This window comes from Mauremys reevesii, linkage group 1, assembly GCF_016161935.1.
Source record: "Mauremys reevesii isolate NIE-2019 linkage group 1, ASM1616193v1, whole genome shotgun sequence".
Classification (NCBI taxonomy): domain Eukaryota; kingdom Metazoa; phylum Chordata; order Testudines; family Geoemydidae; genus Mauremys; species Mauremys reevesii.
The window spans coordinates 284,468,723-284,493,469 of NC_052623.1; the positions used below are offsets into that span (position 1 = coordinate 284,468,723).

The window sequence follows — 24,747 nt, forward strand, 5'->3', positions numbered from 1 at the left end:
CACATATTTTTAGTCAGCTGTCTTTCTTTCAACATGCCAATGAAAAATAACCTGCTTATTCTGCTTATTGCAACATAAACTTTCCAGAATGTACTCTAATGCCTTTAGGGGACAAACTACATTCTCTCTCATGGAGCACTTCAAAATATTATATTAACATATGTAAAATTAATCACAAGAAGACTTCTTCTCCCGTTGATGCACGTGGATAGCTCACATTAGTGTTAATGAGAATCACACACCTAGACAGTGATAGTACAGAAGACCACTGGGCTGATAACTAATTGCAGTCCAAATGCTTTAGAAAGTGTCCCATGAAGTAGTACATATTTGTATGTCATAGTCTCATGAATGGACAGTAAGTACCTATCCAGTCAGTGGTATTAAAAAATGGCAACCCCCCCATACAGACGTACGTTCCAAGAAACAAAGCCTTAAATCTGTCCCGACCAATCAATAATCACCCTCTGTAAGTTTGGAAGGCACTGTGCCCACAAAAACTACAATCATGACTTTTGCTTTAGTTTAGTTCTTCAGGAGAAACCAGGGCAAAGACATTGATCTGGACGCTAGAACAGGAAGCATCACCTGCAGAGCACACTTCTTTTCCTTAGACCATTTCTTAGGCACTTGAAGATGCATTGTCTCCAAACTCTCACTGCACAAAAACAAATAAAAAACTGCAAGCAAAAATCGAAAGCAGAATGCTTACTACTTACAAAATGAACACACAAACAGCGACTGCATCTGCTTCAAGCAAACATTGAGTACTGGAAATAGAACGGGGGGAGGGTGTTATATCTCTGTCACACTAGTCACTGTCTACAACAAGAAAACTCATAAAATCAGGAAGCATGAAGGAAAAAATAGAACAACTCTCAAGACCTGTTTCAACTTCCAATTTCAGGCAATAAAGCCCTTTATTGTTAATTTGTTTTTTCATCCTATATACTTTTTTCATTTATGTGCCCAAACTCCAGTGTGGCCAGTATGTATTTTATATAGACTGTGTGAGCCAAATTGTGGTTCATAGATTCTAAGGCTGGAAGGGACCTCGAGAGGTCATCAAGTCCAGTCCCCTGCCCTCATGGCAGGACCAAATACTGTCTAGACCATCCCTGATAGACATTTGTCTAACCTACTGTTAAATATCTCCAGAGATGGAGATTCCAGAACCTCCCTAGGCAATTTATTCCAGTGTTTAACCACCCTGACAGTTAGGAACTTTTTCCTAATGTCCAACCTAAACCTCCCAATTGTTGCCTCATTGTGCTGCAGTAGTGGGACTTCTTGTGCTCCCTTATCTCCATCTCCTCAACACTAGCATTACAGTATATTAATCAACCAAAATTTGAATCCTAGCACTTCTTGTGTGCAAATAGTGACCATCAGCACTGCTGTCAGTCAGTACTGCACCAAGGAGACATGTTGGTGTTGGTGGAGTCATGGCTGTGGCCTTCTGGGCTATGATGGGAGTAGCAAATGCTACGTGTGTCCTATATCAGTGCAGTGTGGATGATGCTAAATGTGCTTTCTGCTGTGCCCTGGAGGCATCATGCTTCTTCTTGGCTTCTATACGCATATTGGCTCAAGACACCGCCACTTCCACCTCTACCACACCAACATAGATTCCTCTGGGATACTTGGAGTATGGCAATTCATTCATAGAGAGTGGTTTGGAAAGAACATCTAAAAATATGACACTCACCCCCTGAAAATAGAAAAGTCTGTACAATCAGCCATGGATAGTCTATTTTCAAACGCCTGTTTGTTTATTTTGTGGAATGGAATATTGATCACATTCTAGCTTTGCTGGGTTTGGTTCACACAAGTTCCAATGAATGGACATGTGCTGTTTTTGCATTCCCTTGAGTTTTGTGCTTGTTCAACCTCAAAGTTTTGCAGGCAAAACTCAGTGTGAAACTGCAACATTTCATTAACTTCTTGGATTTGCCTGTGGGTTTTCAGGTTTTGATCAGTTTGCTTGAAGATGGCAGTGGGGCAGGCAACCACCTTTGTGTGTCTCATTGTGGTCAAGAGGAAAAAGAGATGTGTTTTTGGAACTAACAAAAGTAAAAAGATGCATGCTTTTTCTTTCAATCCATTCACAAACACAATAGAGTTTGTTTGTATTGTTCTTTTTAAGAATTCTTGAAACTTCTACAGTTATCTGAGATTTTAGCAATGGACAAGACCAGCTTTGGAGTACCACTGATGGTGGTGGTGGTGGGTGCTGTGTTTAGAACAACTCCGGAACAGCTTGTATGGTGATAACCTTCCAAACTTGTTCTCACCACTGCACACACTCTCAGCTCCTCAACGCACTCATCTTCTGCAGGTCAGAAGGCAGGAAACAGTTTCAGCATTTTACTACATAGGCAGTCAGCAGCAATCAGAACATGGTGTGGAGTTATTTTGATGGACGTAAGGCTTGATTTTCATAAGTTTGTGTAAAAACTTCAAAATGAAACTTTTGCAAAACAAATAAATAAGTAAATAACCCCCCAAACACATCAGCAAAGCTTTATTTGATTAAGAAATAAGCCTTTACAAATTCTATACCAGGGATCAGCAATCTTTGGCATGCGGCCCATCAGGGAAATCCGCGGGCGGGCCAAGACGGTTTGTTTACCTGCAGCGTCCACAGGTTCGGCCGTCCGCAGCTCCCACTGGCCATGGTTCACCATTTCAGGCCAATGGGGGCTGCAGGAAGTTGCGGCCAGCACATCCTTCAGCCCAGGCCACTTCCCGCAGCCCCTATTGGCCTGGGACAGCGAACCACGGCTAGTGGGAGCTGTGATCGGCTGAACCTGCGGAGGCTGCAAGTAAACAAACCATCTCAGCCCACCAGCGGATTTCCCTGATGGGCTGAGTGCCAAAGATTGATGATCCCTGCAATAGAAACTGATCATCCTATTGTGCAATAATTTCTAACTGAGTTGTTGTAAAAGGCCCTGGTAAAGTAGAAATAAACCTGGCCACTACACAGCAAATAAATGCCAATTGCTAGTAAACAGAGGGACTGGTCTAGCATATACTGATGTCAATAAAAAAACCCTCAGTGGGTTTAGATCAGGCCCAGAATGCACAGCCAAGCCTGAAAAATAATAGTACAGTATATATGGGAAATGTTTTATTGTGGAAACTGTCATCTTACCAAAGCAATAATCTGTCATTTGGTGTTGGAATTTGTTTAGATCACAAATGTTATCTGTTTGAAACAGGGTGTAATCATCTGACTAATCCCCACTAAATGATCTGACTACAGTTTTTATATGAAATCTAAGATGTAAGATTTAAAGTAGAGCAAAAATGGAACAAAAATCTCTTTCATTACATCTGTTCTTCCATGCAAACAGTTTTTAAACGGTGAGGTACTGTACCATTTTCTTTTAAAACAAGCTGTGATAATTGAAGGGGGTGGGTAGCTCCCTTGCGGACACCCAGCCAGCCAGTTAGCTATAAAATCCCTCTCAGTGTCTGTTCGCTGGTAGCTTTACCTGTAAAGGGTTAACAAGCGCACAGATAAAAGAAAAGGAGTGGACACCTGACTAAAGTGCCAATAGGAAGGTAGAACTTTTTAAAATTGGGAAAGAAACTTTCCCTTTGTCTGTCTGTTCTCTGGGCTGGAGGAAACACGGAGCAGCAATGCTATAAGCAGGAATGCTGTGTAAGGCTTGAACCAGGTATGAAAATTCATCACTTATTTGAAACCCCCCAAATATGTAAGTAAATTAGGAATGTTTAGCTAGATGCAATCAGGTTTATTTCTTTATTTGGCTTGTGGATCTCCTCTGTGCCAATCCCTGATGCTTTTGTTTGTTTGTAACCTTTAAACTGAACCCCCAAGAAAGCTATTTTTGGTGCTTAATTTTTGGAATTGCTCTTTTAAAAACTAGCAAAAGCCTAAATTCCAGATGTATTTTCTTCCTTTTTGTTTTTAATATAATTCACCTTTTTTAAGAACAAGATTGGATTTTGGTGTCCTAAGAGGTTTGTGCCTATGCTGTTTGATTAGCTGGTAGCTAATTTTCTTTGTTTTGGTTCTCAGCTCTTCCCCCTGGAAGGGGAAGGGGTAGGTGAAAGGGCTTGAGGGTATCCCAGAGGGAGGAATTCCCAAGTGTCCCTTCCTGGGTCCAAGGTACTTTTTTGTTTTGTTTGTTTTTTGCATTTTGGTGGCGGCAGCATTTACCAAGCCAAGGTCAGAGAGAAGCTGTAACCTTGGGAGTTTAATAAAAGCCTGGAGTGGCCAGTATTAATTTTTATAATCCTTGCGGGGCCCCACCTTCTGTACTCAAAGTGACAGAGTGGGGATTTAGCCTTGACACAAGCTACTGTAATTCATCAGGAGCGTGGCAGAGGAAATGGCACATTTGCAAGTTAAATTTGTTTTCAAAATTGGGTAGCTACTACAGTAGCTAAAATCCTCCCAAATCCTTGCAATCCTTGTAAGACACATCAATGGTTAATTTACCCTTACTCCGCAGTTTGTTAGAAAATGTTTACCATCAAAAGGTTCTTAAACTGACCTCCATATCAGAAAGTATACATATAAAAGACTTCTCTTCATCCACAAATCATATTGGGCTAGATTATGATCCCAATTACTCTCCTTAGATCACAATCTGCCCTATTTTATGAAAAAAAATTTTTTTCATAGTTTCAATTCATCTCTGAAATGAACTGAGTCTATATGAGGATTTCCAGGCATGAAGGATGTCTAGTGTCTCATATTTTGGATTATAAAATAATGTTAGGTGAAAGTGGAATTTCTCATTTACATGAGAGAAAATGTATCCTTATGTGCAATTAATCCTTTTAGAGCTTGAGTTGGTTATGCACAAAAAGTCTTGTTCTTTCTAATACATTCAGAATTCTCTGAGGGCTCAGTCCTCCCATCAGACACACAGGCACGTCACAGCAGCTGATTTTGCATAAGTACTGAGCATGAACTATAATAATATGGACCAAGCAGCATCTGTGCTGATATATTTAAGGACTGTATTAAATACTAAATATCAGTACTTGGAATATATTCATGTTGTTAAGTGAACATGACGGGCTTGGCACAAGCTGGAAAATGGGGATGTGGGGAATCAAGGATCTGGTTCCAGACCCCTGGTTCTGAGGGTCCTAGCTGCCTCCAGTTTGACTTAGAGCTGCTGCTGGACAGCTGTAAATTGTGTCATTGACATAAGGCTACAATAGACCCTATACCAGTGGAAGTGGCATGCACAATCTCCAGTTCAAATCCCCCCTCCACTCCCATCAATATGCGACACCCACTCCCCATCGCTCACTGCATACAACATCTACCTCCTCCCATGCCTCAAAGGAAGGGCAGCTGGCTCATGGGCCAGGACACATTTGCATGATTTGGGAGTTCCTCTCTGACCTGGAATTCTCTGCTGGCTATTTGCAACCATTTTCCAACCCCTTCATACTTCCTGAGTGGCACAAAGGGGCTAGATCTCAAGAGTGAATCTGGCTTGGTTTCTGCAGCCCATCCTTACCAGTGGTGGATCTGCTTTTCCCTGCTGTTCACTTGTGTGTGTGTTCTGAAGTCAGATGCAGATCAGTAGATGAAAAAACGAAAAAGCAGCAAAGACCTTTGGCTCTTAAACAGAATGGTAGTGTGAAAGCAGTTTCTTTTTTTAGTACCACCAAAACTTCCTTTGTTTTGGTAGTCTCTTTGAACATATTCTATTCAAATAGTTCTGCAGTGTTCAGAAGAACATAGCATTTCCTGGTAGTTCTGCAGTGTTCAGAAGAACATTGCATTTCTTGGTCCCAATTCTTTCCCTTTCTCCACCGCCAAACCTCATATTACAAAAACCAGAAGGTGATTCTTTGTAAATTGATGTCACAATTGTGGATTCAGATCCTAACTCGTTTCATATTAACCTCAACACAGTATGATATTTAAGCACAGGTCTAACTTTAAGCACTTGAGTAGTTTCACTGAAGTCAATTGGGGTACTTACTCATGTGCTTAAAGTAAGACACATACTTAAGTACCTTGCTGAATCAGGATCTTTATCAAATGTTAATATCACACTTTCTCTATCAAACCTAATAGCTCTTTCTATTTTGAACTGTTGACTTTCTGCATAGACCATAACTATTCCAATTCTTTTCATCCTCTTTTGGAACTCCATGGAGCCTTCATCTCAAATCAAAGGAATATTTGAGTACCTTTTGTATATTGTATATTCACTAGTGTGTGTGTCATCCACAAAGAATGGCATAGGTTGATCATTCTCTCTTCGATGGTATTATATAAAAATATCCAACAGAATTTTAAGGCCCAGTTAAACAATTTTACTATTCCATCATTTGTGAGTTATATGAGGAATAACTCAGGTCTGATTCTTAGGATTTCTTGCGCCCCTAGAACACTCTGGATTCCAAGTTTCTCTTTTGATCTATATGTTTAGCAGTAGCACACAAAAATCTGATAAATAATGAGTTTATTGTTGGAATCTCAGCTATCTCTAAAGTTTCTCAATTGGCAGATTGGACAGACTCCCGACTATGTTGTAAAATCATGAGACAAAGCAAGAGAAGACTGTTTTGTACAAAGGCCCAAGCATACTTACACAACTGATGCTTATACAAGACAATGCTGTATTGAAACTCTTCCTGTCTGAGAAGGATTCATCTTTGCAAAACACATCAACTTTTCTGCACCTATTTTCTACGTTTTGGGTCTGATTCTCCACTGCCTACCACCCTGTGCAGTCCTGTGCAACGTGAGTGTGAAATGCTACCATTCGTTGCATTTATACCCATTTGGAACACTTGTAAAGGATTACACAAGGTACAAGGCAGTGGAGAATTGGAAAGCCTATCTGCATTTTACCAAGTAAAAATCTCCCTCAAGTTGCCTATCTCCTGATATACACCAGGCCTTAGGTCACTTTCACTGTATTGCTCAGGGGTATGAAAAATCCACACCCCTGGGTGACACAGTGAAAGAAACCTAAACCTCAGTGTGGACAGCGCTAGGTCAAGCTAGCTTGGAGAGGTGGAGCACCTACACCGACAGGAGAAGCCCTCCTGTAGGCATAAGTACCGTCTTCACTGAAGCGCCACAGGACCACTACTGTAGTGTGTTAAGTGTAGACATACCCTAAGACTCCTGAAGGACATGGCATAATTTTAATATCTCCTTTTTCAGTGCATCCAATACAACCCTTTGTTACTTGTACTGATCACAGTGGTTGTCAAATTGTGATTTATTGTGCACACTGGTAGACTGTGGCGCACGTCTGCTTCTGTCACACCGGTGAAGCATCTATCAAGTTTTAAAAAGTGACTTCCTGCTAGTTGCAGACCAGTCCAAGCCTCTCTAAACATTTTCAGGAGCCTTTTTGAGCAACTAAAATTCAAAATGAACAAAGAAAACACTCTGCACAATACATGACTGCTTCATGTCTTTGTTGGATGTTTCTTTGGTGTTAATTCAGCTGTGATCCAAAACAAAGCTGCAAAGTGACCTGGAAAGATTAAAGATGTTGCAGGCCTCCAGGGAATTCAGTGCTCATGTATCTATATTCTTACTAAGGACTTGTCTACGCTGGCCCAGTTCAGACTACATGGGTGTGAACAGAAGTGCTTACCAAAGTGCTGCGCTGTAACTCCTCCATGTGGATGCTGCCGGCACAAACTAAAAGGTTCCTACTAAGCATCAATGTAATCCCGTTTGAAGAGGTTTACATTAATGTGCACTAGGAAGCTTTTGGTTTGTACCCTCATCATCCATTCAGGGGAGTTACAGAAAAATCTCAAAGGACTATATTATCAATAAGTAGTGTATGTATCTGGTTCACTGGGCGGGTTTCCTTTGGAACCTGGAATCATGAGTGGAGGAGGGATTCAGTCACGTAAACAAGTCTGTAGAAGTAGCACTCCCAAGCTGCATGTACTGGTTTTGGTCAGGTTCAGGAGGGCCAGTGGACAAAGAACAGAGCCCTGTACAAAGACTCAGCCTGAGCTGACTCTGTAGAAACACACTCTGGAACAAAGAACTGACAAGCTTATGTACAGTCCTACCAGGTTCCCATGTGGTGACACCTGGTATGCCTAGCAGGCACACACACATGCTGGGATAAACACAGTGAATTGCAGAGAAATTGCAGACTAAATCCTCAGCCTAGAGCAGTGGTGGGCAACCTACAGCCCATCAAGGTAATCTGATTGCAGGCCATGAGACATTTTGCTGACATTGACCGTCAGCAGGCATGGCCTCCCACAGCTGCCAGTGGCCTCGGGCCGCAGGTTGCCCACCACTGGTTTGGGACCTTTACCTTGCTCTAGGATTTGTTTTTGCTCAAAATAGCATATCATTGTTATTGTAAATGCCAACACAATAGGTGATACAAATTATCATCTATTCTGACTTCCTGCTTTATGATTCATGACCATATGACCATGACCAAGCTTCCTTTCTTTTTGTGTGTTACATTTGTAGATGGCACTCTGCCCTTCTGTCAGTTCACTAAAACCGAGATAGCAGTTTCACTTACAATCAACAGACTTGGTAACAATGTCATAGTGATCCTGTTGTGAGCTGAATTATTATGGTAAAGAGACTGAAGTGCAAAGAATGAAAGACTGATTTCAAATCAATAATTTACATCATCTTAAGTAAAAAAAATGACTTTTAAACAAAATCAGTAGAGTTCTCTTGTAAGGTATAGTCTTGCTAGTATAAACCACTGACATAGATTATGTCTGTTGTTAGAGGTTCAGAATCTTGGGTTTTATTTCTAATGCCTAGGCATGGGGAAATGATTTGGGCGTATACTGTGGGCTGTAATTTAGACACTCCTTTCTTAATTTGTCAAGTCCTTAACTTTAGTTTAACATAATTTGTAAATGTAATAATCCACAGAGTTTATGTGTAGCAGGCTGTTGGGATAATGACTTGTGAATTTCTATGTGGTAAATTCCAAAAAACATTTTGCTTACTTTTACAAACAGCATTGCTGGTGTTCTAATTACTGGTTATAGTTTGTATGTGTTTTAGAGGAGTGAAAAAAATCTATTTAGAAACCTGGTAGATTGACATAAAATAACTACTAGATTCATGGGATTCTTTCAAATTGATTATTTGCACAGGGCCATGTATCTGTGAAGTCCAGGGTCCCCCTGGGAAATAATGTAAAATAGATTAGGAGATTAAACATGAGAAAATTGGTTTTCACTGGCCCTATTATTAATCTTTTTCTAAAATGAGTTTTTCATTAAGACTTCCCATTGAGCTCTCCGACACTACCTTCCTGATCAATAAAGGAATTCATTCCAAAAAAAGCCTTAGAAAGTGATGTACAGGGAACTGGCAGTTTGCACTAAGTTACCATGCACAGTTTTAAAAATTAGTTTATTCCTGTAAGAAAACCGGTTGGCAGTGAGTTTTGATGAATACACAACTATAAAATGAAAAGAAAAAAAAATCTTTAGAAAGTGCTGAATCTGTTGCTTAGTTTCTCAATACTTCATGTATTGAACTCAGTATACTGCCATACACACAAAATATATTGCTATGGGCTTTTTTTGAAATAAGATATATTTACCAGAATTAATACAATATGTATTAGGCACATCAAACAATTGCCATCTTGAGCTCTGCTGCTGCAGACAGATTTGCTAGCACAGACTCATGCAGAGTCCCAGTGAAGTCTCTCAGGCTCCACTTGGGTACAGGAACCCACACTAACATGGGTTCAGGGACCCACTGAATGTCAGATCAAAGCATTTATTTAGTTCTTAAGAAGAAAGAACTGGAAGCAGCTTTGCTGTTCAAGAGACTTTGCTATTGAAGGGCTAGCACTTTGAGTGTATGTCCTGATGGGTGCTCAGCTGGAGATTTTAACTACCATTGTCCATGGGTCCATGCCTGCCCACAGCATCTCCTCATGCTCCTGTGTGAAGATATCTCCTGTGCAGGCGCAAACCTGCCACTGCTCCTGCTCCTTTTCAGCTACCCTGGGCTCAAGATGGTTCAGAGTGGTGTCCACAGTGTTTGTAGCGATTATTTTGGGGTTTGGGGTTTTTTTTAGTTTTACCTATTCTAGTTTCATTTTCTCCCCTTTTGTTTTGTTTAGTTTGATTTCCAAAACATACTTGTGCTTTCAGGAGATTTACCCCCTCAGACAGTTTTTCCCCAGCCAGGGCCTTTTGTCTTAAGCTGGTCTATCTACAGCTTTCCAGCTCAGGTTATGCCAAAGAGTCCAGGCTTCAAGCCTTGTCAGTCCTGCCACAGGTCTTTCTCCATCAGCCACGGGCATTCCAGCTGCCTAGGAGAGTTTCACATCCTGACTATGTGCAAGGTCAATAGGGGTTTTAATAGCAGATCTCACAAGCTCTTTCTTATAGAGCGCTTGCTGAGACCTGTGGGTCCAGATTCCCCTCTTCCGTCCCCATGCCCCTACCCCAGTACATTGGCCTCAGCTGCAGTGGGTCCTTTGATCTCAGCAAGTAAAGACCATGGGGTTGTTTCAGAATCAAAGCATTCTAAGAGCAAGTAATCTCCTTCCTTGGAGAGAGACTCCAGGAAGCTGAGGAAGTCACCCCAGACACTGGAACTTAAGGAGACCTTGTGCCCTGCTGTTGAGTCTTATGTGGGCCCTAGAACCTATGCACTAGTACCCATCTTGAAACCCCTCAGTTCACTAATGAGGAGTTGTCTGGCAAACACCAATTGATTCAGAAGTTGATACTAGAAGAGGATGCAAGAAGGACTCTAGAAGCAAGGACTCCTCTCAGAAGTCTGCATCAACCGTGATACCTTCTTCCTTGGGTCACAGCCACAAGAACCATTCAAATAGTACCTCAGCTGAGTCCCTGGCACTGTCCTCCTCAGCTCACATTCCTACACAGTGCATGAACCACACCTCCGTACTATATCCAGTGCTTTCCCAGGCTATGATGGAGTAGTCCCTGGGCTCCCCAGTACCAGCCACATTCTTCTCACATGACCTCTGGGTCTCAGAAGAACCAGAGTCTCCCCTCATAAAGGGGCACTGAGAGGGACTTTCTGTATTACTGTCACACCTATCGGAGCAGAAGTCTCCATCTGTGCTACTACACCCCAGCACAGTCTCCCATTCACCAGTATAAACTTGACTGCCTGCCCCTCCTTGGACTGCAGTACCAACACAAGCCCTGGTATTGACATTGAGGGTCCCCCTTTGGACACTGCAGAAAATATGTCATCAGACTTGGATATCTCTGTGCAGGATTCTATCTCTGCTTTTCCAACCCTCTCTGGAGATGTTTCCAGATGAGGCGTCTCAGTCCACAATCCATAAATGCTCTTGTTACCCCTGGCCAGAGCAATCCTTGGGTCCTACCCACTTCCCCTATGCACCATTGGAGTGGGCATTTTGGTACCCAGGGGCCCTTGCATCAACTATTATAGGGTGCCTGCCTGTAAAGGCAACATACTAACCAACCTCCTCCAGTATCATAGCATAGCTGGCACTGTAACAGCCTTCCATTAAAACAGGATCCCCTATCCACTCTTTCATGTGCCGTAGAGGTGATTCCTTAAAAGATTAGGAAAACTCCATTTCCTCATATTCAGGTCCTGATACAAAGCCAAGTGAAGTCAATGGAAGTGTATTGATTTCAATGGGCTTTGGAACAAACCCTTAGAAAACTTCAGGTTGGAAAATGCTAAGATGTTTTTGTCCTTATGCAATAGCTAGTGGGATAAAGAAATACATGTAGTACATGCTAGTGCACTGACTTTGATTTTCCTAGTGGTGTCAGCTTCCACAAGAGCCTTTCTCACTTTCTTCGGTTTTGTGAACTGCCAGATCCCTGCCAGCTCACTACAGCTTCCTGTTGGCCTTTTAGAGAAATCAACTGATCTCTCCCAGGTGTGCTCTTTAGCATTCTGTGTTGGCTAGCTGCATGTCTTCCAGCACATAAGAGGTCAGCCATCTGTTACATGTAGAAATCCTTTTGTGTACTGCAGACTGAAAAGTATAATATACATTGTAGGGCTGTGTGACGCTCTGTACTTCGGGGGAATACCCTGCACCCCCATGTTCATCCTTATAATATGATTGTGTGGTATCCAATGCAAAGTTTGTCATGTTGGGTGTCTTTGGAAGGCTCATGATGCACTGAGCATTGTTGTTATACTAATGTTATAGGTTATAACAGGGGTAGGCAACCTATGGCACGAAGGCGGCACGCAAGCTGGTTTTCAGTGGCACTCACACTTCCCGGGTCCTGGCCACCAGTCCGGGGGGCTCTGCATTTTAATTTAATTTTAAATGAAGCTTCTTAAACATTTTAAAAGCCTTATTTACTTTACATACAACAATAGTTTAGTTACATATTATAGACTTATAGAAAGAGACCTTCTAAAAATGTTAATATGTATTACTGGCACGTGAAACCTTAAATTAGAGTGAATAAATGAAGATTCGGCACAGCACTTCTGAAAGGTTGCCGACCCCGGGTCATAATGTCATTTATATAGTTATGAGGCTGAAAATGTGTCCTCATGGCTTAAAACAAGCCAAGGCAAAAACTCTCCAGGAGCATAGACCCAGGCAAAACTCTCCAGTAACTTCCTTCTGTGGAAATGTTTGACTTCTTTGTTAAACTCAGATATCTGCAAGTAAAATATTTTGGCCAAAACCTGTAATATTTTGCTTTAGAAATGTTGCTGAAGTGCTTGATGTCCCCATTGTCCTTTATGGGTTTAGCTCCCCAGCTACTCTGCATCTCCAATGATTCACCACTCCCAGGGACATCCCTCTGCTCTCCAGGAAGGGAGACCCAAGTACATCATGGAAATTGTAGTCTGACCATAGTTGTAGTCGATAGAGGCAAATGGGAACATGAATGTGGTACCCAAACCCCAGCTTCCATGAGGCACCAAGGCAGCATTTCCACATTATGATTTTATGGTTTTTTAATTTCTGCTGAAAAACTGAAATTGTCTTTGAAGAAAAACAAACAAAACCCACCTTTTTTTGACCAGCTCTACACTTCTTCAAAAATAGTTATGATGCTACAGACACACCAGTTTAATTGGCTTATAAATTGGGTACAATGCACATTTTTAGATTTGGGTTCAACAGTGAAAGCATGGCAGAAATGAGATATTACTTTAAAGTTAAAATATTTGGAATATTTGCCACATTGTTCTCAATTTCTTTGGCCCTGTCTGACAACTAACAGTGCTTTCTGATTAATTTCATGCTAACAGCTGATAATTCAGGAATCAGGTACAGTGTAGTGACATCATGTGTGCATACAGCATTACCTGGATGTGGCATTAAACTCCCCAAACTTTACTCGTTGAAAAACGAACACCTTGCTTTTTGTCTAAAATTCTTTTCACAAAAACAATATTTGTGTAAAAAGTGAGTTCATCAGTTTAGGCAGTGTGTAATGGGCCCACAAACTAAGGGATGAGATTCTGCCTGGCCCTAATAAGCTGTGCAGTAGCAGAGAGGAGACTTCCCTACTTAGGTTAAGGCCTAGGCAGAACTGCAGCCCTGTGCATCACATGGGCTGCTCCCTCCCTACTCTGATGCTCGGAGGGTGGCGGGACTCAAATGGGGAAGAGAAGAAGTAGGGCCATGGCACCACTGACCCCCAATCACTGGCCAGAGGTCAGGAATCAGGGCAGGCATGTAGCCCAGTTTGTCTCCAGGCAGCCTCATCAGGACAGCTGGCCTGCAGCGGGATGCTGCCCCTGCTTTGAGACCCTCCTGGCCTACTACTCTGCTTGCTCCATTTCCTGACCTCTGGCTTGACCCTTGGCACCAGCTGTGGACTACTGACTCCAGCTCTGAGTCCAGCCCTTGGTTGCTCTGACCAGAAGGCTACACTTTCCTTGTCCTGGTAATCTTATGTAACCAGAAGAGTAGGAAATGCAGAGGGAGATTATGCTATTCCCCATAAAGAATGCTTCTTGGGGTCCCCCAACGTTAGTGTAACTCCTCACCCCCTCCTCCCCGCTTCACCCATACTATGGACTGTGCCTAAAAGGCACAGTATGGCCATTAATGATTTTCAGTTTTTCACTATGTAATCCACAGGTGCCTGGGAGATTGCTCCCCTTCTTTTGCTCCAGTGAAGGTAAAAGCATGAGAATTCTAAAAGTTTGTTAGAGGAGGAGATCAGGTCCTGGAGACTTTTTTACTTCTCAGTCTCTCCTGCCCTCAGTACAGTCCTATGGATCCATCGCCTGTGCTAGCCGCATTCTCTCAACTATTCCTTTAGCTTCTCTTTGGTGGCTGTAAATCATCCTTCCTCCCACCCCGCATTAACCTCAGGGTTCAATTTGCCTCCCCCTCCTCTCCTCTCCTTCCTCTAAACTCATTCCTCCTAGTTCACTCTCTGTTTCCACTATTATGGTGATGACTCACAAATATCTCTGTCCTTGACCTCTCCTTATCTCCCCAGTCTTGAATCTCTGCCTGCCTGTAAGACTTTGCTTCTGAGGGAATTCTGTGCCAAAAAGTTTAAAATTCTGCACCAAAAATTAAAAAATTCTGCGTACCATATTTTAAAATTCTGCAAAATTCTGTAAATTTTATTTGTCAATAAATAAATGTGGCTCCAGCATGGTAGTGGGAAGCACAGACCACTGGCTCCAGTGAGGTGGGAGATAACCCTGATTCCCCCACCTCCCCCAGTACAGGGACTCAGCAGTGAGGCTGCACCTCACCCTGACACAGTGCAAGGGCTGGGCCTGCCCCAGAAATACCCCAGGGCCCTGTCCCTCTCCACCAGGTGCACCAGGTGTGGATGGGCAGGCTCAACCCAGCAGGATCCAAGTGTGGAGGGGCTTAGTGTGTGGGGGGGTCCACGTGTGGGGTGAGAGGTTTGTGTTTGAGGCAATCTGGGTGCGGGCGGCTCAGTGGGAGATCTGGATGCACAGGGACTTGTTGGGGAGTTCCAGGTGCAGGGGCATTGGGACTCTGCAGGGGATCCAGTGAAGGTGGTTGGGGCTTGGGAAGGGGGAGTCTGGGTGAGGGGGCTCAGCGGGGGTGTCCAGATGTAGCAGGGTAGGCCTTTTCAGGGTGAGGGTTCAGTGGGGCTGCTTAACGGGGCAGTCTCAGCTGTGTCGAGGGGAGGCTGCATGCCGGGCTCCTGCTTCCCCCTGCAATTCCCCTATATCATTTTCTTCTCCATTCCCCTCCCCTCATTCTCACATTCCTTTCCCCCTGCCCTGTTCCACCCAATTCCTTCCCCACTGCCTCTTCCCCCACACCCCCTTACCCAGACCCAACACAGTCACTCACTGTACAGGAATGCTCCCGTCACACAGAAGAGGAGCACGACTGGCACTAGGACCCAGGAGGAGGTGTTCAGCTTCAGAATCAGTGGAGCCCAGATGAAGCCTGTGGGGGCGGGGGGCAGTGGCACATAACCCATGTGCCCCCCATGCCTTGCCTCTGTTTGGAGGGGGGCAGTCCCTCACAAAACCTGTGTCCATGGTTGTCCCGTCCCCCACGCAGCTTCCCTTTGCATCCCTTCCATTTTCTGCAGGGAAACACAGGAATTCTGCAGGGGGTGGGGGCGCGGTTGTACAGGCACGCAGTCATGCAGAAGCCCCCCAGGAGTCTACCTGGTCTGCCCTAGAAAATCAGGTTGGCTTAACTATGTTGGTTGGGGTGCGAAGTGATGTAGTTAAAATGACCTAAGTCTCCCATCTACTGTCTCTCGGGAAGGTAGATTATCTGTGCTGACGGGAGAACCCCTCCTGTCAACATAGGTGGTGTCCACACTGAAACACTACAGCTGCAGTGCTGCGGCTATGCCACTGTAGCCTATCAAGTGTAGACAAGCCCTGACATATCTCACCCTGCATGTCTCACCTCACTTTCTTTCCCTTCTTTTTCACTAATTGATAGCTGAACTTATCCTTATCTCTGAGGCTCACAATCTGTCAAATTCCTTTGTCATTTACCCCAACATCCAGGCTTATGGCAAGTCCTGTCAGCTCCTCCTCTATATTATAGTTCCAAACCCCATTCCTTTCCTCTGTCACAGCTGGTAAAACATATCCAGTGGTATTTCTGATTCCTAAGGTGGCACTCTGTCCTCTAAGTCAATACATTTTCTCAGTCATTAGTCATCTATTGCATTGATTAGTGTAACCTTCTCTGCAGCATCCCTAATTTTTTAATCTCTATTCTGTCTACAACTCTAGAGCTAAAATAACCCTTTCCCCACTACTCTGTTTCTCCCTCCTTGAATCCCTTCATTGACTTTGTCCCCCCTTGCCCTATATGATTTAAGCTCTTCGGCCTCACCTTTGCATATCTATACAGTTCTGTGCCTCCTTACACTTCAGCTTGTTTCTTCCTACACTCCCCCTTGAATACTTCACTCTGCCCAGTCTGTCTTTTTTCCCAGTCATCTCAACATTCAAATCTCTTCTTCAACACCACTTCTTTTTGCCTATTCTTCCTTCACTACCAAGTATGATAAAGTCTTTGCCCACCCACATACCATTTCTTTAATTGTCAGTACAGTGCAGTATCTAAATTAAACTTTTAAAACAACATGTTTTGTCCCATGTGGTGCTATAGAAGTAACACCCACTACAAAGAGGAGATTGCTTAATCCCATGTAACCCACCCCCACTTAGATTTGCTAGTCTCATCTGAACTAACACACTCTACCTTCCTTTCCCCAACATCAGTTTTACTTCTTGCTGCCAGTGCCAGCAAACTTCATGCCTGTCAGCTTCAAATATTTTACACGTTCTTCCAAGCTTTCAGTAAGACAGACAGTGAATCTTGTTGAAAGTCTATCTAAGCCCCATGGAATAGTCTATCCATTACAATTTTCCAGTTCACTGCCAACCATATCTGCAAATATATACAATTACATTGGTGTTCTTATTTTTCATCTTGTATGGGAAAAAAAAACATGACACATGCTAACACAAGTGTTGCAGACTCTCATGTACAATTTAATATTAACCATGTAAAAAAATCCTTTACATATTGGCTTGATGTTTCTTTCTGGAATCTTTTGTTCTGTGTGGATCATATACTTCATAAAGAGGATTGAACGCAGCCTTTGAGGCTTCAAGTGCAGCCTTCCAAAAAGAAAAGCAGAAAAACAAATTGGACAAGCATTAAGAAATGCAAACAAAGCAACTCAGCTACACAATGGCAGAATAGTGCATCAGAAGGCTGGCGTGTAGGGATTCTGCTTCAGAGAGCCTTACTCAAATCAGGGATTGTAATAAAGTTCACCAGGGGTTTGAAAATCCAACCATGCTTTTTTTGTATGTTATCTCTGGGTTTTGCGGATATTGTAAATATGCCAATGGATAGGTTGTACTGTACTTCCAAAATCAGGGACTTTGTGGTGACAGGCAAAATCGTATGGCTGATTTGGAAATATTATTATACAATAATAATTCAGTTGTCATTTCTGACAGTCATCAGTTCCTCTGCAAATAAGCAACTTTTCTTGAGTTTGTGAGATGTAGCACTCAAATACACAAACAGTGTAACACAGGTACCAAAACACATACTCACATAGTGACAATGAAATGCTAAGGGAGATTAGAGAGGCTATCAAAATAAAGAACTCAGTAATAGTGGGGGATTTCAATTATCTCCATATTGACTGGGAACATGTCACCTCAGGACGAAATGCAGAGACAAACTTTCTTGATACTTTAAATGACTGCTTCTTGGAGCATCTGGTACAGGAACCCACAAGGGAAGAGGCAATTCTCGATTTAGTCTTGAGTGGAGCACAGGATCTGGTTCAAGAGGTAACTATAACAGTGACCATATAATAATAACATTTAACATTCCTGTAGTGGGAAGAACACCTCAACAGCCCAACACTTTGGCATTTAATTTCAGAAAGGGGAACTATGCAAAAATGAGGAGGTTAGTTAAACAGAAATGAAAAGGTACAGTGACTAGAGTGAAATCCCTGCAAGCTGCATGGACACTTTTCAAAGACACCATAATAGAGGCCCAACTTAAATGTATACCCCAAATTAAAAAACACAGTAAAAGAACCTAAAAAGGAGCCACTGTGGCTTAACAACTATGTAAAAAAAGCAGTGAGAGATAAAAAGGCATCTTTTAAAAAGTGGAAGTCAAATCCTAGTGCGGTAAATAGAAAGGAGCATAAACTGCCAAATTAAGTGTAAAAATGTAATAAGAAAAGCCAAAAAGTAGTTTGAAGAACAGCTAGCCAAAAACTCAAAAGGTAATAACAAAATATTTTTAAGTACATCAGAAGCAGGAAACCTGCTAAACAACCAGTGGGGCCCCTGGACGATCGAGATACAAAAAGATCACTTAAAGACGATAAAGTAATTGTGGAGAAACTAAATGAATTGTGCTTCTGTCTTCACGGCTGAGGATGTTAGGGAGATTCCCAAACCTGAGCCATCCTTTGTAGGTGACAAATCTGAGGAATTGTCACAGATTGAAGTGTCATTAGAGGATGTTTTGGAATTAATTGATAAACTTAACAGTAACAAGTCACGAGGACCAGATGGCATTTACCCAAGAGTTCTGAAAGAACTCAAATGTGAAATTGCGGAACTGTTAACTATCATTTGTAACCTGTCCTTTAAATCAGCTTCTATACCCAATGACTGGAAGATAGCTAATGTAACACCAATATTTAAAAAGGGCTCTAGAGGTGATCCCGGCAATTACAGATCAGTAAGTCTAACGTCAGTACCAGCCAAATTAGTTGAAACAATAGTAAAGAATAAAAGTCAGACACATAGAAAAACATAAATTGTTGGGCAAAAGTCAACATGGTTTCTGTAAAGGGAAATCATGTCTTGCTAGTCTACTAGAGTTCTTGGAAGGGGTCAGCAAACGTGGACAAGGGGGATCCAGTGGGCATAGTGTACTTAGATTTCCAGAAAGCTTTTAACAAGGTCCCTCACCAAAGGCTCTTATGTAAATTAAGTTGACATGGGATAAGAGGGAAGATCCGTTTATGGATTGAGAACTGGTTAAAAGACAGGGAACAAAGGGTAGGCATAAATGGTAAATTTTCAGAATGGAGAGGGGTAATTAGTGGTGTTCCCCTAGGGTCAGTCCTAGGACAAATCCTATTCAACTTATTCATAAATGATCTGGAGAAAGGGGTAAACAGTGAGGTGGCAAAGTTTGCAGATGATACTAAACTGCTCAAGATAGTTAAGACCAAAGCAGACTGTGAAGACCTTCAAAAAGATCTTACAAAAGTAAGTGATTGGGCAACAACATGGCAATTGAAATTTAATGTGGATAAATGTAAAGTAATGCACATTGGAAAAAATAACCCCAACTGTTCATACAATATGATGGGGGCTAATTTAGCTACAACAAATCAGGAAAGAGAACTTGGAGTCATCGTGGATAGTTCTCTGAAGACGTCCATGCAGTGTGCAGCGGCAGTCAAAAAAGCAAACAGGATATTAGGAATCATTGAAAAAGGGATAGAGAATAAGACGGAGAATATCTTATTGCCCTTATATAAATCCATGGTATGCCCACATCTTGAATACTGCATACAGATGTGGTCTCCTAATCTCAAAAAAGATATACTGGCATTAGAAAAGGTTCAGAGTAGGGCAACTAAAATGATTAGAGGTTTGGAACGGGTCCCATATGAGGAGATTAAAGAGGCTAGGACTTTTCAGCTTGGAAAAGAGGAGACTAAGAGGGGATATGATAGAGGTATATAAAATCATGAGTGATGTGGAGAAAGTGAATAAGAAAAAAATATTTACTTGTTCCCATAATATAAGAACTAGGGGCCACCAAATGAAATTAATGGGCAGCAGGTTTAAAACAAATAAAAGGAAGTTCTTCTTCACACAGCGCACAATCAACCTGTGGAACCCTTGCCTGAGGAGGTTGTGAAGGCTAGGACTATAACAGGGTTTAAAAGAGAACTAGATAAATTCATGGAGGTTAATTTCATTAATGGGTACTAGTCAGGATGTGTAAGGAATGGTGTCCCTAGCCTTTGTTTGTCAGAGGGTGCAGATGAATGACAGGAGAGAGATCACTTGATCATTGCCTGTTAGGTTCACTCCCTCTGGGGCACCTGGCATTGGAATTGGCCACTGTCAGCAGACAGGATGCTGGGCTGGATGGACCTTTGGTCTGACCCAGTATGGCATGCTTATGTTCTTATGTTCATACACCTCTGCTACATCATTGTACTTACCATCTTTGGATAGCATGTTTGCTGTATTGATTAGCTGAGGCTAGATCATAGCTGTCTGTAACGTGTCCACACAGAGGGATGCTGGGGGTTGAGATTAGGCCTTAGAAATCATGGAGCACAAGTTGCTGAGAGGTGTCCAAAAAGGCCTGAGATTTTCATTGACTTCAGTGGGAGTAGGATTTGGCTCATAAAAAGAGACTCTTCTTAAAAGATTGTGTTTTTTTTTTATCATGTAATACTTAAATTTGTGCTGTGCTATATTGATTGTGTAAGAGAAAGTGCAGAATTGGAATGTGAAAATCGATCTTGACCTCTGTATTATTGCACATGTTTCCCAGAGTTACAGATCCTATAAAGAGCAGTTTTTCCATCATTGTAACTTCATGAGATTGTTTTTCTCAAAAGAGCTGACAAGAGAATGAACTAAGATTGTCAAAAGAAACCTGTTCATGCTGCCTAAACTTTGACAAATCAAGAAGAAATTCAGATGTAAACTTTATCAGGAATATGGAAACTAGAGAAAAAGAATCAGGAAAGCACAAGTCATTTTTAGAATAGAAAAGAAAAATAAAATTCACAAATGCATTTATTAATGAACACGAAATCCTTCAGGATTGATTTTCAAAAGCAGTTGCATTTATATAGCTCAGTTGTCTATCTAGTTACATATGAAAATAAGAGAACTAAACACATAGTACTAAAAAATACACATACAAACTAGCAGTTGTGGCATTGGATGCTGAGTTCAGGCCCTCTTAAAAATCAGGGCTTCAGCCTTATTTGGCTTAGTAATGGTGAATATTTATGTTTAAATATCTTAAAGCCTGTTGTTATGTCACTATGGAAAGAGCCAACGCTGTTTTTGCTTTTTTTCAGAGGAGGCTAACTGAATTCACATACGTTGGGAGCAAATATTAAGTTTTCTTCTGAAAAATTTCAATTCCACGGTGTTCCGCTATACAGTGTTAGAAGCTGGAAATTGAACTGTAACAAAAAAGAAGTTCTGGGAAAATGCAGGGAATGTTTCCTTAAAGCACATACTGTAAGTATGCTAAACAAAGCAATGCATTAATAATAAGCTGATTGGGAGAAATACAGATAACAAAGCAGGCTGATGTGATGGCAAATGTGTGTACATGCTGCCATCTAGTGTTTTTAAGAGCAAGTGTCAGCACATTGTCTGGAGAACATATTGTATATGATAAATTTGTTAAGCCATAACTGTGGCATCCTTCTCTTCAGTCTGTTTAATTGGTATGAATCTACAGCTGGCTCTTACATACAAACAAAATTCTTGAAAATTTACTTCGTTTTATCCTTCAAATTATTGTGAACACTATTTGCAAACAGTTATGTTCCTTGTTATAATGATTTCCATATTAAAGGTGCCCAGTAAAAATATGGAGGTTTTCGTCTAAAAGCCTGTCCTGCAAATTGAGCCTGTGCTCTGAGACAAGCTGAGTGCTTCTCATCTTACACATCATCACCACTAATAAAGTTTCTGTAGTCCTTCACTTATACTTCTGCAACCCCATTGTCTGCAATTTATGATAGTCCAATGATACAATAATTAATTGGTGACTGCCTGGAAATAATTATGTCCGTGATGCACAATATGGAACAGAATCTGCAGCTCATAGCAGGATTGGCTGCGCAGGGCTATGTGAAGTAAAGCAGGAAGTGTTTGGTGCTGTAACTCAGGTCAGCAAATATGACTCTGAGCACACACACAGAGTAACCTAGTGAGTAAGAAGGTGCCATTGGTACAATAATTTTTCAGAGGAAAACTTCACTTTAATGCTTGAAGGTGCATTACGCCATCTAAAATTTTGACCCCAGAGTTGCTGATATCTCTAACATCCATGTGTTCAAACATACTTGAACTTTTGAGAATCAGGCTAGCCCTTGCCAGATTCTGAACAAAGCCTGCGTTTAAATCTATTCATATCTGAATTTGTGAATTTCTAATTCCCATCCCACCCTTTAAAAACAACAATTTTGAGGAAAGGAACAATGTATCTCCCTCAATATCTATAAGTGACGTCTACTTTTAAAAAGTCCTTATGTATGTTATTGTGACATTGCCTACTATTAATAAAAAGGGCAAAATTTTGGTGGAGCTTCTGTCATTTCCCTTCAAATTGCTAGGGGATCTTCATCTAACAGTTTGAGGGAACCCAGAGACCATGTCACTGTACACATTCTAGTTGCCAATTGTAGGCAGGGCAATAAAATCATTTAATCAACAATGTAGTGGTATCATTTCATATTCAGGTAGGATTTGCTTACCTCCTGTACTCCGTCTACAGATATAGCATTTCTTAAAAAAGAAAAATGCAGAAACAAAACCTCACTTTCTTTACTGCTTCATCACTTTGCACCAGATTCCTAGGACTATCCCCAACCTCCCTTGAATTCTCTAACCCACGTACTGCACACGTTTTTTTGCAATGTTTTTAGGCCTGGATCAAGAGCATGAGAATTATTCCTTTTGTGACTGATTTCTTTGTCATTTCATACAGAACGAAAGTAAGCAAGCTACCCAGGCATGGAAATGAAACTATGTATGATACAGATAGATATATTTCTCAGCATGTGGTAGGATATTAACACGCAATGAACTATAAAGATGGAATTGCAATGTCATTTTCTTAGCTAAATTTCCAGTTTATAAAAAAATACTTTGTGCATTTTTTTCATCTTCAAAATATTGGCCTGCTCCAAAACGAACAAACAAGCCTGCAAAATATTATCAGCTGTTAATACAAAATGAATAATTAAAGGCATAGGAAAGCCAGATTAGAATGCAATGTTTTCCTGCTAGAGGGAAAAATAAACTATACTCTGTGATTTCTATCAAAGACTCATCATACTAGTCCATTTGTTTTCCACCAAATTTCACTGGAAAACAAATTACTGGTGTTACAACCATTGCCCTTTTTGTGTTACTTTCTGAGGACAACATTTGGTAGAGTCCTGATACTTTTTTTCATAAATAATTAGGTTGGGAGAAAACAATGTGATGCTCTAAGAACATAAGAACATAAGAAAGGCGGTACCGGGTCAGACCAAAGGTCCATCTAGCCCAGTATCTGTCTACCGACAGTGTGGCCATGCAGGGTGCCCCCTGAGAAAAAAACAGGCAAGGCAATGATCTCTCTCCTCTCTCCCATCATCCATCTCCCTTCTCTCAGAGGCTAGGGACAGGGGACACCATTCTTACCCATCCCCCCCCTAAATCAATTTTTTTTTTTTTTCTTCTTTTCTGAACCTTTTCTATAGAATATTTTTTTTTTTTTGAGGAGACACACCATACACACACAGTATTCGTATTGTATGGATTTATATTATATAATATAATATATATAATATATTCTATTCTCCTTTTTCTCCCCTTTTTTTTTTTATAGTCTCACTGGGCCATTTGAGCTGCTCAAGATCACCAAGTTATAGGAACAGCCTAGTTGTTCTCTCTGTTCCTCCACCATATAACCTATACCTGGAATAGTGGTGGTGTAATCCTCCCATAGCTGGTTAACCTGGTTTCCTAGATACTTTGGATTTGAGTGGTGGATGTGTCTCATTCATTGAATATTGATGTTCACTCATTTTTTATTTCTTGTTTGTTTTATCTTATATTGTTCTCATTCTTATAAGAGTTTAAAAAGTCTGTTTACACACATAACTTCCTTATTCCAAAGCTTATCTTTTGTCGGTATGGGCTAATGTTGATGGTTAACTGTTTGCTATTATTAATACGTGGTGTGTATGTCTCACTTTTATTTAGGATCTAGTGGAGTAATTCTTCAAAATGTTTGATATGTTTAATCAGCTTGGCGGAAAAAATATGGATTGTAATTTTCACTTCCAGGGGTTTTTTTTTTATGTTATTCATCCTGTAAGGTTCTCAAAATGAATGTGCAAAATCTTTGACAAATTTCCACACGTGCTTAGATCTATTTTCTATCAGCTTGGATGCCTATTGGCATGCCAATATTTATTTTTGTATGTGCAGTTTAACACTTGCATAGACAGTTCTTTGCCTCAATTTATGAAAACACAGCCCCATGCAGTACATTCATATATAAGGTCAGTGAGTAAAACTTGGTAGAATAATTAACAAAATTTAATGGACAGTATCATAAAGAAAAATGGTCTTTCTGATTTAAACTAGACATGGATATGAGCCACAAAAGTTTAATCTGGTTTCAGGTTCAGAATCCCTCAAAATCTGGGGCTGTTTGAATTAGGGGTTTGTTTTTTAGTTCATGGCCATCTCTAATTCAAACACATGAAGTAATGCACATGCTAATGGCTGTGATTTGGTCTTTAAGTGGTTGCGTTCTATACCTATTCAAAGAATTTAGTAACATTGTTTTTCTCTCCTAGGAGACCCTATATGTTTTTCTTCACGTGAAGCTCACTTTGAAATATTTGGATAAAATGAGATGCTTGCGGAAACGATCAGCAGTATCATTCTTGGGAGTCCTTGTCATTTGCCTGCTGTTCATGAACTTGTACATTGAAGATGGTTATGTCTTGGTAAGT

General features: G+C 41.2%; 1 protein-coding gene across 43 annotated transcripts in view; it reads left to right on the forward strand.

The window, feature by feature from the left end:
- Positions 1 to 24,747, forward strand: part of MGAT4C (MGAT4 family member C) — a 566,296-nt gene that overhangs the window by 533,086 nt on the left and 8,463 nt on the right. For all 43 annotated transcript variants that reach the window (XM_039520682.1, XM_039520655.1, XM_039520654.1 and 40 more), the window contains 2 exons: positions 21,076 to 21,241; positions 24,589 to 24,741. In XM_039520682.1, the coding sequence (XP_039376616.1) occupies positions 24,643 to 24,741 (99 nt within the window). In that variant the 5' untranslated portion in view covers positions 21,076 to 21,241; positions 24,589 to 24,642. The remainder of the gene's footprint in view (positions 1 to 21,075; positions 21,242 to 24,588; positions 24,742 to 24,747) is intronic.